The sequence below is a fragment of the Idiotropiscis lumnitzeri genome, chromosome 17, assembly GCF_059441095.1.
Source record: "Idiotropiscis lumnitzeri isolate Australia: NSW breed Sydney's pygmy pipehorse chromosome 17, RoL_Ilum_1.0, whole genome shotgun sequence".
NCBI lineage: Eukaryota > Metazoa > Chordata > Actinopteri > Syngnathiformes > Syngnathidae > Idiotropiscis > Idiotropiscis lumnitzeri.
Window position 1 is genome coordinate 10,766,641 of NC_142407.1, and position 15,929 is coordinate 10,782,569.

Sequence of the window (15,929 nt, forward strand, 5' to 3'; positions counted from 1 at the left end):
AAATGTTGTAAAACCCAGACAGGTAGAACAGGTCACACTACATTTTCAATAACATTTTTGATCTCTCACAGCCTTTTAATACTCTGTTCAGACCACCAACATTGGATGAGTTAAATGGATGATTTTATTACTAAGTAATGAACCGCAAAAAAAAAAAATCTATATCGCTTGTCCTCGTGGGTGATAAGGAGCCAATTCCAGCTGGCTTGGGGCAGAGTGAAAAAATTACTTTTGTGCTTAAATAGGCCCCATTTAGCCTGTAGTTATTTACTTAAGTGAAGGGGTTGACTCAGCTAGATCTACTTTTATTTTCTTTTTTTTTTTTTTAAATAAAATATGTTGTTCTACTTAAGAAGAATTACAGTGAGGAGGCCCCTGTCCTGCTGTCCTATCCTTACAAGTTTTCATTTAATATGAAATCTTGCCAAGTTATTTTTTCTTTCAGATGGAAATGTAATTTTGTTCCAATTATTTTCAACTGTGACAATGAAAATGTGGTGCTTTTAGAAGCAGTCATGTAAACATTGTATTCGATTCCAGACTGGCATCTCCCTTTTTTACCTAACCAATCACGTCTTGATCCTGAATGATTTTTTTTATTACTTCAACGAATATGATTGGATCAGAGAAAGTCACGTGACCCGCTGGAACGAACCCGTCAGGTCTTCGTCAGAGCTAAAACGGTGATCCTTTACCATGGTTGACGATGAAAGCGAACAGCTGAATTGCTAATTATCTGTGAAGCTAAGTGTTCGACGATTACACTTTGGTAAGCAGTCCAGAATCACTCGTGATGTTTTGACGCGATTTTATTTTAGTAGAACTAAAGCAACATTGTCGTGCGGTTGACCAGGCGTCGATATTCCAGCAGTGCGTGGATGCCATTTTGTAGCAACTGCGCGTGGTTTTGCTTAGCATCGAGGAAAAATACCTTCCGTTTTTTCGTGTGTTTATGAGCTTAAACCACGCAAACATTGTTTTTTGTCATTTATGTACTTCCTGTTAAAAGTATTCACGAGCTGCGGTTTGACGTGCAATGGTTGTAAGGCCCTCGGTTGAAATGGGCCACCATTACACATGCCGTGTGAATTATCTCGTTGAATAGAAATTATAAAACCAATCATAAGAAATGGAGCCCTGAGTAAAAAGAAATTGTGTGTGTGAGAATTTTTTGGTCATCAATTCTACTATTACACTCGTTGTGCAGCTTGTGTAGTTTTTTTAAATTGCTAAAGTATTCAATATAATGTATTTATTACACTATACTGATTGATTTTAGTCATCTCTGTTAACTACGCTAGTATGATCAGTCGAACTGATCATGTGCTTCATTGACAGTGCCGATTTCAGTCAATCTAACCCTACATATTTTTGGGGATGCACACTCGATGCGTTGAGTTTTGAGTTTTATTTTCAGGGCTTAGTTTGGCTGCACAGTACTGCAAGATCAGCAAAAACTTGACATTTGCCTTTTTTCCATCCCTTTATAGAGTATAGACTATATAGATTACAGAAGATGGTCCGACCACATTTTGGACCTCAACGCATAAAGACAAGGTATCATACATTTATCTTAAGTCACACCAAGACACCAAGTGTTGTGTTTATTAGTCAGCATTGCATAATTTAAATGGTTTACCCTCTTGACTTGTTTCCCTACAGCAGAGCTTATGGAGACAGTCATAGCAGTGGGCCCAGAGAAGGTAATTATTCCCCTAATTCAAAAACAAGAAGAGACTCCCATGGCCACCCAGGAAAGCCCCATGTAAACTGGAGAGAGTCAAGGGGTCGAGGTCGACCCCCACCCGACAGAAGAGTTCCACTGATGGAAGAGCGAGAGCCACGTTTCAATAACTGGAGGGCGCACAATGAGGATTCGTTTCAATCATATTCTCCCAAAATGGAACCGCATCAAAGCCAGAGGAGACCGCCTTCATCCAGACCAAACCGCTCCCCGCATGCCCAGAATCAGTCGTCGTCATCGCGCAGTCCTGCACGAGGGTCCCCGGGTCATAGGGGGCCTCCTCCCCACGGCCACTCCTCAGCTCACAGGTCACCCTCCCCGAGACGTTTTCGAGGCCATCCTGGCGACAAGAGGCCTGGCCCTGCACCAGCCTTTCAGGGTTCTTTCAGGGACCCAAAAAGAGAGCCTGGTTTCCCCCACCTGGAGCAGAGGTATCGAGGCCCCCGTGGTGATGTCAGTCCAAGAGGGCGGCCCTTTGTGGACTCCGGTCACGGCAAGAAGCGATGGAACGACACCGGGGCATTCTCTCATCCACATAATGGCCAACACGGGCCGTCGGGGCCTCAGCGCAGCCCAAGAGCGATGCATGGGAGAGGCCCGTTTCCAGAGAGGTACAGGATGGAAGCAGCTCTTCCAGCTGGTTAAAATGATTAAAAAGAAGGCTGACCCTGATGCAGACCTCAGTTACATGGCTCGTAATGCCCTATACCCAGCCACCCTTAAATAACTAACGGGTGTTGATAAGATCTGATATAAATGTGCTTTCACCTGCCTTTGAGAAGAATTTCTGTAATTGGTCTATAATTTATCATTGAAAATGATGATGCCTCCTTCTTCCAATTTCATTTTCTCGTGGCTTTGAGGAAAGAGGCTGCTCAATATAGAAAGCACGGGCACCCACTTAACATGGCAGGAGGATCTGTTATTGTAATGATTTCTTCTGTCTGATGGATATGCAGGTGGTCATCTGAGCAAGACTCCAGAAGGCAGCGTGGTCCCATGGAGAGGCAGGGTGGCAGACCCCACAGCATGGAGGGTGCAAAAGATGTCCCTCGCCTGCCCCTTTTCAGACCCCCACCTTGGAAAGGAGGCCCGCCGCCATCATCGTCCTTCCACCGGAGTCCCCAGGACAGGCAACTGACAGGTCTCCGCAAAAGGAGACTGTCAGACGCCAACATGTCCCCATCCAGCCCGGCTCAAGATCACAGTGGCCCAAAATATCCCAGACGAGAGAGAATTCCACTCCTCAGTATTCCCAGACCATTTGGTGGTAGACCTTTATCACTTAGGGATAAAAGTTTCATATTTAAAGGCAGACAAATGAGATTTGAGCCGCCTACACGACTAAGAATCCCTCCGCCTTTTAGACCCAGGCCGCACTTGGGTGACATTCCCCCTCGGGGACCTCCCAGTTCTGTTCTTGCTATCAGGAAGAAGCGCTTCCAGTCTAATCCGGTTCCCCTGAAAAAGCTGCAACCGAGGGACACAAGAGCTCAACAGTCCCCCGACAGAGATGAGGACGAAGCCAGCAGGTCCCTGCGAGAGACTAATACCAGAAAAGAACAGGTGGAGTCTCGTCGCTCCTTGAATACGCACAGGTACGGTATTTTCCTTCTTGCACTCTTCGCAGGGGCTTGATGATGATGATTGGGAGGTCAAGAAAGAATGTTTTGATCGTGAGACCACATGTGAAAAATGAAGACATGATGCGCAAAATGCTGCGACTCAGATTACCCCCCCCCTCCGTCCCCTCGCTATCTTCATTCTGCATATTCCATAAAGAGATGGTGTTTATTGAAAAAGCAAACATCCGTCAAAGTCTGGCACAAAAACTATGTCAGTACGCCCGAAGCCCCGTCTCGTTCTGCGGGTTGTCTCGAGCATGAAAGGAGTTGTCCTCATGTTGTAAAAAACGTCTTTGGCCTCTTGAGCCACGCACACACTGTTGAAAGAGCGACCCTGAAAACCAGGCATGCTTAAAGAAAGATCCCCCCGAATACTTGCTAGCATGAGCGTTGGCGCTCATTGGGGAATTATTTCCGGTGAAGAGGAGTTTTTAACTAAAGGATGACAATTCACATGCTGCTGGATTCTTTGCCCATCACTCGCAGCGAAAGAATTTTTTACTTTTCTGTGCATCGATAAAGTGCACCCATAGTCAATTTGAAGTCGCACTCGGCGACACACTGAAACTGGGAAGTGAAAGAGGAAAGTCATTTTGTCTGCGGAACGAATTGATATTTGATGGGCCGCTTGATCGGGAGAAGAAATGGAAGACCCAAAGATCACGAGCCAACGTCCACGACAGTTTGAAGCACTGAAGAGGTCGGCTTCTCGACAGCGTTGACCGCTTGGAAGAACGATTCGTACGTCAGGTCTACACCAGATCCATGTTGGAGTGGCTATATAAAGATTTAGCAACAAGACCGCTGCTGAAAGTGCCGATCAAGCACAAAAATGTCACCAAGCTGAGACGAAGGGCAATTGACAGCGAGACCAAAAGGAATTAACTGTAATTGCCAGACCAAAAGCTGCATAGCCGAAGACTGAGACGGCACCTTTCTGGCCAATCACGTTGCTCCCTCTGTTAGCTGAGCCATTATGCCATCTTGCTGCCTTTACAAAATGAATGCGGCACGGACTACGAATGCTGAACAATCCTGCCTGATGGTACAATGTTTACTCCCTCTCATGTACCTCAACTTTCCGTGTTGTATGTCAGCGCTGGTATGCTTTTACAAGCCCAAGACGGTGAACCAATAAGATGATCTGAAACACTACCCTTGCACTTGTGATGTCTGTAAAGGAAGAGGAGCCTGTTCACCCTGCATCAAATCTCAATTCTAAGATGAGTTGAAATGTTGTAAAGACTGGCAGATGCTCTCTTTAAACCCCCCAGCGCTGCTGGACTTTGGATCCCTCTCTCTAAACTTCGAGAAACCTTCACGACGACTCTCCGTTTTCCATTGAGCTGATAAAATAGACCACGCGGCGTCAGCCCGAGGCGTAAACATCGAGGAGCAGCGCGGCCCAATAAAACGCGGCTAGGAGGCGGATTGAAGAATTGTCGATGCGATGTTTTACGATACCCACCCGACCGGCCGATTTATCGATCACTGGGTAACTGAAGAGAGCTCATGTTGATTGCGAGTGCAAATATAGGAGTAAAGAAGCGTGGACATGCCATGGTTTTGTAAGTACCACCGTGTGACATCTGGCTTTACATGCTCATTTCCTTCCTGCAAAGCTGTGTTGTTCATTATTGTTTTTACACGATTTGGCAGGTCATCCTTTGTTTTGTTTTTTTTAGGTGCGTTAGTTTACTTCACTGTTCTTCTCCCTTCAGATCTTCCCCCGTCGAGAAACGAGACCTTGTCGTCGTGTCTCACTGGGCCGCCGGCCCGAGCACGTCCAAAGAGGACTCGCCTGCAAAAGACCGAAGCCCAAAGTCAAAAATTGGTAACTGCCGTTTGGGCATATCGGGATAGCACAACGGGGTTTGGGCTTTTGTCAGTCAAAAAACATATTTTGTCCTTGTAACCCGGTTCAGACACGTCTCGGAACAGCCCCCCAGCAAAAGCAGACTCAAGGTTGCAATCGCCCGACAGAAAACGATATCTGGAGAGAAAAACGTTCAGGTAGTTATCCTAATCATTTTACAAATTGTCCCATTACTGAGGTCTTTTTTTATTTGACTATTTTTAACTCCTTTCTTTTCAGGCCAGCCAATTTCATGGGCGACAGGCCTTTGAGACGACCTGGACTCTTGCAAGTGAGTGAAGACATTCCATGAAATGAATTGTTCCGAACCTCTTTCACAGTTTATCGCATAGTTTTATTTCTCTTGTGTAACAATGACATGTATTGATCGTCTTTACTGTCACGTTTGACAGAGACCAAAATTTCCCGTCATGCGGAGGCCTGGCCCTGAGCCGTCTGGGAATTTTCGACGGCCGCTCATGGTATGCAAAATGAGATAAAATTCATTTGCAAGTGTTTTTTTTTTTTTTCCCATCGCTAACAATTATTAACATTCTTTTGACAAGGAGAACTTGGTACCACGTCCCTTCCCAAACCAGAAGCCAGTGTTCAGAAAAAGCTACAGCATTATGTCCAAGTATCGTAACATGAGAGTGATGCGACAGCGGCCGCCGTACAACAGAGGACCCCAGCAACAACGCTGGTGACCCCTCAGGTATCAATATGATTGACCTCGGTGCTGCCTTTTACTAGCTGTCAGTTTGACGTCATTAGCTTAAGAATGCTGTGAATTAAGCACCTTTATTTATTTTGTGTGTGTGTGCGCAGGTGCTGATACTGGAGACACTGGAAAAAAAAAATTGCCAATCAAGTTGCATCTGCAATGCACTCCACTTATTTAACAAAGCCTTGTGTTGAATGAGTGTTATTTTTTTCCTCTGTAAGATTTTTTTAGACATCTCACATTTGTTGTTAGACTTGAAACAAAACCAGTTGACCGATGTTCAGGACAAATTTTTGTTGTATTATATCGCTCGATGTCCTGTTTTGCGAAATTGAGTGCAGTTCTGAAGACACTACCGCTTTTCAAAAGACAATTGACTCCCTCTTGTAGATTTGTTGGTTTCTGACATTGTTTCACATGAATGGCATTTTCTTAGATTCCTTTCAAAATTGATAATTTTCTCTGGCATCCTATATTCTGTATCCTACCTGTAATTGAAATAAACCGCTGGTCACTTTCATGCGCGATGTATTCATTTGTTGAGCACCAAAGATGGTGTCGTGACTTTAATTCATCCTTTTTGAGAATTTTTAATAAAATCTGGCCAAGCACAAGATGAGGTCTATATATTTTAGTTATTTTTTAACTCGTTAATTTGGACAATTATACCATTTTGTTTTTATCTGTACTCAATTTTTTTTGCCAGTTCTTCAAATTATATACATTTTTGGGGGCAGTTTAATCTTTCATGATTTGACGAAAAATAATCAAACTGCACCAAGATTTAGGAGGTATAATTTCTGCCTTCTTTAGAGAAATAATTTAATGTCACTTCTCTCTGTCAGTCCAACACTGAGATTTAACATTCCCCCTCATAAAGAAAAATCACAATTTATCATGCATACTTTGATGTTAGATCTTTTGAATCTATCTCCTTTTATGTAACCCTGTGCCGACTGGCTCGCCCTTCCTAAAAGCACTCGCCCTTGCCTTGGAGACACCCTTCACTCTGCGGCCGAATGATATTAGTGAGCTGGGTGGCGCCCCAGTGCTAAACATAGCCGTCACTGCTGCACTCTTCAAAACACTGAGCAGGCTACAATGGCTGGTGTTGAGTTACCACAGATGCTGCTGTATCTCACTGGGGAGGATTGCTAAACACGGTAAGTGTCAGTTCTCCGTCTGTACACTAACCAACAAAGTAGGACTTTGGCATCTGTCATCCTATTGAACATTATTGCGTCTTTATTGTCCATCCAGGAGTGATGTGAACAAGAAAATGATAAAAATACCAAGCCTTCTGTGCAGTAGATTTATTGGTACTCTAATCTGTCCTATTTAATATGTTTTGGTGGGAAAATTGCTCTTTCTGTCCTTGGTTAACCATAGCACTCATTCCTTCTAGAATCTAAACGATTACAATACTGTCCGTAAGCAGAAAGAAACAATTCATGGAATGTGCCGTGTCATAAAACTGCCTTTAATAACCGTTGCTGAGTAAAATAATCTATAAAAATGAAAGATTTGTGATGTAGTCATTTCATTTGAATTTAAATGTCACTAATGTTGTACTGCACATAGGATCAAATCTGAGCCGTGCCTTAAGAATGTGTGTTGATGTGTATGTGTCAGTTTGGCCTTTGGTATATATTTAGCTCAACACACAAACAGCTAATAAATATCTACCTACATATTCATGTCTCTCTTTTTTTTTTGTAAACAATCTGAAAAGTTGCAATAAGAAATCTAGAGTATATGATCTGCGTTCTTTTCATTGCCATATAAGAGGCAATAAAATCATAAACATCCTTAAATACGTGAAGTACGTTATTTCATCAGAATAAAACCACTCGGTGGTCTTTTCCTCCTCTCCCCGAGGCCTCAGGGTTCCGCATACAATAAATATGTTTACAGTATTTTATATTTTCTTTTAATACAGCATCGCGAAGGAGTTTATTTTAAAACCCTGCACTGCCTTCAGGTGTAAACTGTTGATGGAAAGAAAAACAAACCCGAGTTCTCCGATGCCCCTAGAAAACTCCCATGAAACCAATCAGAATGGAGCTTCCCTACCTGTAAGTAGTAGCAAAAAAAATCATATAATGGGTAGTGCAAGAAAATTGTATTTAAAAAAAAAAAAAATTATAATTTTTTTTTGCTGTTTCGTTCACAGGCCAATGAACCCCGACAGTCCTCTCCATCCCTCTCCCCGCTGCTTCCCAAAGCTCTCTCCGCCGTTCTGCACGCCAGGCAACCCCCACCGAGCTTGGACCCCGATCATCGACCCATCAGAGGTTCAGCAGAACACTCGGCACCCAAACTGGAGCGACTGCAGTCGAAGCTGAGAGAACTGAGGGAGCAGTTTGAACAAATGAAGAGTCAACACAAGTAAGCCATTTTGTACTCTCCTTCCTCAGCCGTTTATTACGAGACGAACTTCCCGACATTTTACAAGCTCCTTATCTTGTGTTCCAGTAAAGAAATTAAACTTCTGATGAATGAGCTGGATGAGGAGAAGAGAATCCGTCTGACCTTGCAGGTTAGAAACAAGTGCATCTATTCACCCTTTTTTTTTTATTTTTGAGAGTATTAGTTGTTCATAAAATGGCATCCATGTTTTTATACTTTTCATTTTTTAGATGGAGCTACAACGTATGAAGAAGCACATGTCAAAATGACTAACAAAAATGATTGTTGTAGTTTGTTGAGGTGTGGAACTGAGCCACACCATACCGAGAGCGTTCGTCCATTTCTGGATACGGACAAGTAAAGTAGCAAGAACTTCTTTCTTTCTTTTTTTTTTTTTTTTTGCAGTTCTACACTTCTGTAAACTACTTAAAAAAATCTCCTTTGTTCATGCAACTTTTGTATTGTATCATGCAGATGGACCTAATGTTGTGGTCGATGACGTTTTCTTATGTATTTTAAAATACATAAAAAAATAACATTAGTCAGGAATAACTGAGCCGTTGTCACTTCATTTATAGAAGCACACTAACGAGTGTTTTATCCTCTTTCTTTGGTTTTGTGTTTGAGTTGTTTTTCTTTGTTTTCCAATGAATTTTCTTTCTACATGTCTTACTATGTACAGTGAAACAGAGGACACGAAATAGGAGGCATGATAAATATGCGCACATGAGTGATTTTTTTTTCTTTTAAGACCACATTATACTGTACTTTAGAGCACAGTGATCAATATTTGTTTCCAAATGTGATAAAAAAAAAAAACAATGCTGTGAAATGATCTACTTGTTGGTTGGAATCCATTAAAGACAGAATATTGTTTAAATGAAATATTTGTTTTAATAACGCAGCACAAACTCATCAACAAAAATAAATAAAATATATATATTCATCTGGTCAGTTAAAAATACATTTATCCTGTCGAACAGCGCGAAAATGTCACAGAGTTGCGGATGAGGCGGTGGCTATATTTACATTCACTTTCCGAACACAAACAATACTGTTATGAGATATCATTGTAAGGATTTTGATCTGATTGAGAATCAACTTAATTTTCAGTGAAGACGGAGACAGTACATTCGATGTGGCACGTTGCATGTCGTGATTTGGCCTCAGAAGTTGGACTCTTGGCAGGGAAGTGGGGTGAAGGAGACCTCTTTGCTCTCCTCGAGGACCAGGTCGTAGCGACACAGAGGCCTGAGAAGCACACAAGTTTCGGGACTTCAATCCTGTTTGAAGCTATCAAACAGACAAAAATGTCAGGTGACTATACCTGTCGTTACGTTCCAGATGTGTGAGACGGATCCGGAGGACACGCAGTTTGTATTTGGGTTTGAAAACATTACCAGTGGAGAACATGAGAGACATCTTGGTCACTGTCTGGAGGTCAGTGTTAAACTGAGCGAACAATTTTGTCTCTGTGAACTTCTTGAAGTGGGATGCTCTACTGATTTGTAAAAACACAGACATGAACGTTTAAAAAAAAAAAAAAAAGAAGAAGAAGAAACGTGACAATAATTCATAATCACATGATTGTGTAATAACATGATAATATGTCCTGCCATGAGATTCTTTTCCAATGCATGCGTCTTAAAATGAAGACTTACTGGTCAATCTTTGCCACAGCGTCGGTGCCGTTCCCATGAAGTTTAGCAGTGATATAGCCCCAGTGGTCCTCCTGATTCCAAACCACCACATCCAGTCTGTAATTTGCCGCTGATAGACAACGTGCGATCAAGTGACACTTCCAAGACAAACACTCACTTTCATGTTGGGTAATGATGGAGTAAGCAAACCAATGACTGTATTCTGTGTAAACATTTTTATTGTGTGTGGAAATGTAAAGAGCATGTTCCCATCTGTTCCCTTTTTTTTTTTATTTATTTTTTTTTAATCTCATCGTACTTACTGCAGAATGGCGCCTTCGCATTTGTGATGAAGTAAGCTTTGGATCGGCCCAGCTTCAACAAAACGCGTCTCCACTTGTCGATGTCGTAACCTGCATTGGGGAAAAACATGAATGAATAGCTTCTATTTTTTTTTTTTGGATGCAATCTAATGATAGATTCATCTTTTCTTTTCTGTCGAAGCAAAATGTGAATTTTTTTCGGACATATTTTATGTATAAAATGGTAAACACATCCGTCAGTATGATGCAGTCAAGTTTTAAATCAACATCAAATAAACATTCTTAACTTGATAATGATATTGCTGTCGCAAAAATATTTTTTATATATAGCAGAATTGATTAATTCTGTATTACAACGGATCTCATGAGGTTGTCCACGTGTACCTAATAGTAAAGAACATCGGAATAATAGAGTACGTACCAAAAACAGGGCATCCGGCGTCACCAAAGTGCTCACAGCTTGTGCACTTGCCATCACGGAAGTCGTTGAAAGAGGCGCATGGGAAGGCCCTGCTGGTGCAAGTTTGATTCAAGGACTCACAGTAGAGGTACACTGATCTCTGATGGTCACATTTGAAGTAGGCCGTTCCTACACAAAAATTCGAAAGCCGACCGTTGTCAACGCCTTCTCACAGACTCACAAATGATTAAAATGACGTTACCTGAGAAAATAGTTCCGGGGCAGCCGGGCTGATCTGTTCCTCCATTGGCGTAAAAATCAATGTGACCTAGAGCTTCTCTGTAGCCGAAAGCTGGGAAAGCGCAAGCATGTTAACGCGATACTACAAGATATATTCTATGAATGAATGCTTTTTGTTTTACCATCTATGTCTGTGTGCAGAGCATCCACAAATTCGGCGTCTGTGGGATCCAGACGGTCCTCTGGGGGTGTTCCAGTGAATTGCGGACCTGCAGGATCCAGCGCTGTACAAAAAGCCGTAAGCGTCAAAAAACATGACTCGTCTTGCCTTGGGGTTCAAATCCCCGGGGCAGAATTGTTTTCTTGCTTTGTTTGTTGATATTGTGATCAGATGGGGGAGGCACGAAGCCGTAATTGCTTGCTTGAGTAGCCAACTTAGCCAACGTGGTTTCTTTATAACACCTCATAAAATACTGATATTATATGAGAATACAGTTGGATAGTAGGCCCAAGTGTTCATTAAATTAAAAAAAGGGAGGTTATTCCGAGAATGTATATTTAAAGTGTATTTATTTTTACGTGTCACCGTAACATTATGCGCAGTTTGAACACTACAGAGTTTGAATAAAGGATTTTTTAAAGTACTCAAAATATCAAATTAAATGTTGTTGCATATGACAGTTATAATAAAAAAAATACCTAGCTATTTTTTTTCATTTAAATTGGAAAAAAATACATTAAAAAAAATCTAAGTAACTTTGAGCACTTAATCAGAATAGAACGAACATTGTGGAAGATATAATTTATTTTTATGGATCATTTCAAAAAGTCTCACTTATATAGCTTCACTAAACAGAGCAACATATTTTATGCGTTTATCTTTTATTTATTATACGTTTGAACTTTTCAAAAATTCATTGAGCTGTACTTGTACTGTATTCCGTATGAGGCTTGTCAAGGGTTAAACGCAAAGGACAAGTAAAGTCATGTTTTAAAGTCTGAAGTGTGCAAATTGGATTCAGTGGAAATGTTTTACCTGTAATTCTTCCGATTGTGCCATTGAGGTTAGCGCCCACAAAACCAGATATGTGAGCACCAAGACTGACTCCGATCATGTGGATGTCACTCATGGAGGCACCTTGTTCCTGTTAGACACCAAAAAGACCTGTCCAGACTGCACTTTGTATGATGATGATGAACATCAAGCGTGAAATGCAATCCGAATCGTACCTTCATCAGTTTAAGAAATCCGGTGAGGTTTTCTCCAGCCTTGTGCGTGTTCTCCACCGCCTTGAAATAATTAACATTAGCAGCGCCGTGGTTCCAGTCCACCAAAATGACATTGATGTCCTTTCTGGCCAGAAGTAGATCTGTGATTCGGTGAGCCCACACGGGGGGAGAGCCCGTGGGTCGATACCCGTGGATGACAAAGGTCGTGGGTCGAGACAGGTTGAAGTGAGGTTCGGCCGAGAAGTTGGTGTGAGACAGAAGTGAGCCGCAGTGCATTGTGTCCTTGGTGAAAAGTAGCAACCTTATCTTGAGGCTGGTCCCGATGATCGCGTGAGCCAGATCTAAATCTACTAAGTCGGCACATTCCTTAGCTGGAGGAGAAAAGAAGACAGCGTGAGGGAGATGATAGATTTAGATGGCGAGAACGCAGTTAGCTCCATTGTCACATTTTAGTAGGCTACTTGCTACATTCTGATATCATACAATAACATCATAATTAGAACGTTTTACAGCCGTGTAGCTCAACAAAGTGCCGAACATGAAAATAATATAAAATAATACATTAAAAACTAAGTAAAAAGCACAAAAACAGGAAAACCAAAACCGCGTCTCATCTCGCCTAACGTTTCGATAGACCGGCAACGAAAAAGGCTCGATCCCCTTTGAGCCTTTCGCTCAATCCTCGGCACCTCTCATAGCATTTAGTCCGCAGACCTGAGTGAGACCATTTAAAGATTTGAAACCAAAAGAACTCATGCGCCCTCTTATGAGTACCAGTCAAGAAAGGAGCAGCAGCATTTTGGCCCAACTGGACATGCTTGATGGAGGATTGTCTGACTCCAAAATAAAATGCTTTTTAATAATCTAGCCGAGATAAGCACCAACATTAGTCCGGCTAAGATATGCTGATTTTGTTCTTTCTTCTAGATCAGATGGCGGCATACAAATAATGTAATAGAGAAAATAGCGCGTTAATTTAATAAGGTCCATGACAATATTAACCAAAGCAAAGTGTAGTACACCAAGTCGTGTGGGGTCATGGGAATATGTGTCCTCGCGGGTAAACCCAACCACAGAGGAATCAGGTGAGAATTATCATGTGGACAAGCATGCGACAACATATGGCGCTGAATGTCATGTTGATCGTAACCTCAAAATTGGAACATCAAGACACACCATGTTTTCAAATCGAAGACGAAAGCAAACTCGTAGTTTTCTATCATCCAAAACGATATATAGTTTACGCGGCTTTTGTTTTGATTTAAGTATTCAAAAGAGAATGAATAGCGTGAATTTTATTGGAATTGGTCAGCACATAACAGAGAATTTGAATACTATCCCTGGTATTCCTGGAATGAAAGCGCATGCACACGCAATTGAGTATTTCAACACATTACAGTCGGCTTCCCCCTTTGAAAAGAATTTTGCAGTAGATGTGAAATTCCTTTTGCGCAATTACGCTTTCTTTGCAGCGATTCTTGAAGCCTTCGTTTGATGTCTTTGTTTGGAATGGATTGACGTGAGGGGAATAAAACCTCCGGGAGTCAGTAAAGGGAGTAGTACAAACGTTTTGTAACTGTTTCTTTCCGAAAACTTTGTTTTGTGTTGTTGTTGCGCAGATGAGCGTCACTTATGCTGTCAAAATATTATTGTATTACATGTTGTGTTTAAGTGCAAGATGAGACCTTAAGGAGCCAGTTGAGTAACAAAGGAGACCATTGTCCATTTTTGAAGCTGTAAAGTGGACGCATGATATCACATTAGTGTTCCCTTTACTGTTCATTTTTCCTCAAGGAAAATTTCACTTGTGACAGAAGTCACATGATTTGCCGCACCAATACGGGTCAGAATATGAGTACTATAATCTGAGTGTGCGCCGATACCAAGAATCAATACTTTATACTGCCGCTACATATTGCAATTGCAGTGAATAATCTATTTTCAAGAGAATCATTTATAGGTGGCTAAAAGTATTGTCATCCGTGATTTCCGTTAAGAATCTCCACACTGCTAACATGGCCCCGACACGGAAGGTATATGTCAGGCTGGTTAAGTGGTATTGGGGTCTTAGTATCGGAGCATTTTTACAGCAATGAATGCAGACATACGGATGTCAGATGCCACTTTTTTCAGACAAATACCGTACAAGTATTCACTCTCGGAGTACTCGCTGTTACCAAGTACGGATATCTCGGATACTTTTGATGCATAAAATTTTATTTAACGCAACGCCCAAAAATTTTGAACGAGGATCTTTTTTTCTGATGCAGATAATGATTCAGCCATGAGTCAAACTGTCACAGTATAGCGCCAACTACTGCTGAGGAGGACTTACTCGTCAGATTTATATTTTTCGACCTTAACTATCGGCAGCATCCATGAGTGCCCAATCCCTTAAAAATAACGACTATATCTATACTCGCCGATCCTTTGTAAATAAGTAATTAATAAGTAATCATAAGTCACGATGTCAAAATGATGGGACAGCATGCTAAATTGTTCAATTTAAAATACAAGTTACAGTCATGTAATATGAAAGTTATTCGAATTGAAAATTAGAATTGCGGTCGTTACATTTCAAAGGTACAGTATGTGTGTTGCGGTCCAGTTTGGTGATACCTTTAAAAATATCAGCGCCACTCAATTTCTATTGCACAATACTTGTGAGAAATACTGTTGCACACATCTGAAGTCATCTGAAGAGGGGACGAATGAGTGACAAATTCTTTTTCCCGCTAACCATATTTAATTGTCTCAGTGATGCTTTCACTTCCTCCTATGTTCTGTAAATCCTTTTCCCAAATGCAGTACAGTCATACGTCAAATATGTGGACACATACATACCTTTGCATAAATCTGCACTTATTGCCAAGAGAAATGTCAGGAATTGCCACAGGGACATGATTGTAGCCCGCCACATGCAAATGAATCTGAAGTTTAAAACACACAGGATTTCAATTCAACTCAGCTGTTTCATTGCAAATGACATCAAAAACAAAACATTAATACATGATCACAACACATTCCGGAGGCTCACTCCACACAGCATCATAGCTTGGAGATCACAATATTTCCTCATGCATTTTATTTATTTTTTTCTGAATGTCTTCTATTCTGCCACATAAGACAGCAGTTTCAAAGTTGTAAACATTTCTTCCCCGGTCAGTTTAGTTACTCATCTACTGGCCCTCCTATGTTGGCACACAGGATATGCATGACCAACTTTCTGTTCATTGCCACTGTCACACAGCCTGACTTTTTTTTTTTTTTTTTTTTGAAGCAGTGTTTTCATGTGATGTAAATGACGTGGAGATGTGCAGAAATCAATCTCTAACTTGGTTACTGACATGTGTACACAGTTTGGCATTCCTAGTTAAAATCAAAGACTGGTATTGTGTGTAAAACCTCTGAATCAACTTTATTGGTCTTACCTTAGTTGGAGGGAAGTAGTCCAAGATTTAAAATCTAGAAGGTTCTCCTGCGTTTGTATCCCTACATGTTGAGGCAGTGTTCGCTTGAGGAAGTCAGAAGAGTGCGAGATACTCGTTCCGCCCGCCTGCTCTCACTTGGATGGCCACACCCCTTGCTCCAGGTCATTGTACTCGCAGGTGAAACATTCTTGTCAACTTACTCCTGGTATGTCAACTGTTACTGTATAGCCATTCGCTTGTGAAGTGTCCCTTGGTGTGGTTATTAGTCAAATGGCATTCAGAAATCGTGAGTGAATCGGACAATCCAA

General features: G+C 41.5%; 3 protein-coding genes across 7 annotated transcripts; 2 read left to right on the forward strand and 1 right to left on the reverse strand.

Moving 5' to 3' along the window:
- The first annotated feature begins 635 nt into the window (after positions 1-635).
- LOC148320195 (uncharacterized) lies at positions 636-6,468 on the forward strand. 2 transcript variants are annotated; one of them, XM_088279928.1, is made up of 10 exons: positions 636-769; positions 1,491-1,557; positions 1,663-2,355; positions 2,704-3,342; positions 5,091-5,203; positions 5,295-5,382; positions 5,465-5,516; positions 5,638-5,706; positions 5,791-5,939; positions 6,053-6,468. In XM_088279928.1, exons 2-9 carry the CDS (start codon positions 1,517-1,519, stop codon positions 5,929-5,931), a joined length of 1,836 nt encoding a protein of 611 aa, XP_088136054.1. In that variant the 5' UTR covers positions 636-769; positions 1,491-1,516; the 3' UTR covers positions 5,932-5,939; positions 6,053-6,468. The 2 variants fall into 2 exon arrangements, with proteins under 2 accessions (XP_088136054.1, XP_088136055.1); XM_088279929.1 differs by having other exon boundaries at positions 5,794-5,939.
- A 508-nt stretch (positions 6,469-6,976) lies between these two features.
- Positions 6,977-8,752, forward strand: LOC148320196 (SH3 domain-containing kinase-binding protein 1). Of its 3 annotated transcripts, XM_088279932.1 has the most exons (5): positions 6,977-7,111; positions 7,930-8,023; positions 8,122-8,336; positions 8,424-8,487; positions 8,588-8,752. In XM_088279932.1, the coding sequence occupies exons 2-5, from the start codon at positions 7,943-7,945 to the stop codon at positions 8,624-8,626; spliced, it is 399 nt and encodes a 132-aa protein (XP_088136058.1). In that variant the 5' UTR covers positions 6,977-7,111; positions 7,930-7,942; the 3' UTR covers positions 8,627-8,752. The 3 variants fall into 3 exon arrangements, with proteins under 3 accessions (XP_088136058.1, XP_088136056.1, XP_088136057.1); XM_088279930.1 differs by having other exon boundaries at positions 8,424-8,727; XM_088279931.1 differs by having other exon boundaries at positions 7,026-7,111; positions 7,888-8,023; positions 8,424-8,727.
- Positions 8,753-9,234: 482 nt separating this feature from the next.
- lipia (lipase, member Ia) lies at positions 9,235-15,750 on the reverse strand. Of its 2 annotated transcripts, none has more exons than XM_088280471.1 (11): positions 15,622-15,750; positions 15,035-15,120; positions 12,191-12,561; positions 11,997-12,105; positions 11,143-11,244; positions 10,983-11,072; positions 10,742-10,909; positions 10,321-10,410; positions 10,019-10,127; positions 9,685-9,855; positions 9,235-9,608 (listed from the first exon to the last, which is right to left on the reverse strand). In XM_088280471.1, exons 2-11 carry the CDS (start codon positions 15,108-15,110, stop codon positions 9,524-9,526), a joined length of 1,371 nt encoding a protein of 456 aa, XP_088136597.1. In that variant the 5' UTR covers positions 15,111-15,120; positions 15,622-15,750; the 3' UTR covers positions 9,235-9,523. The 2 variants fall into 2 exon arrangements, with proteins under 2 accessions (XP_088136597.1, XP_088136596.1); XM_088280470.1 differs by having other exon boundaries at positions 9,685-9,858.
- Between the last annotated feature and the right edge of the window lie 179 nt (positions 15,751-15,929).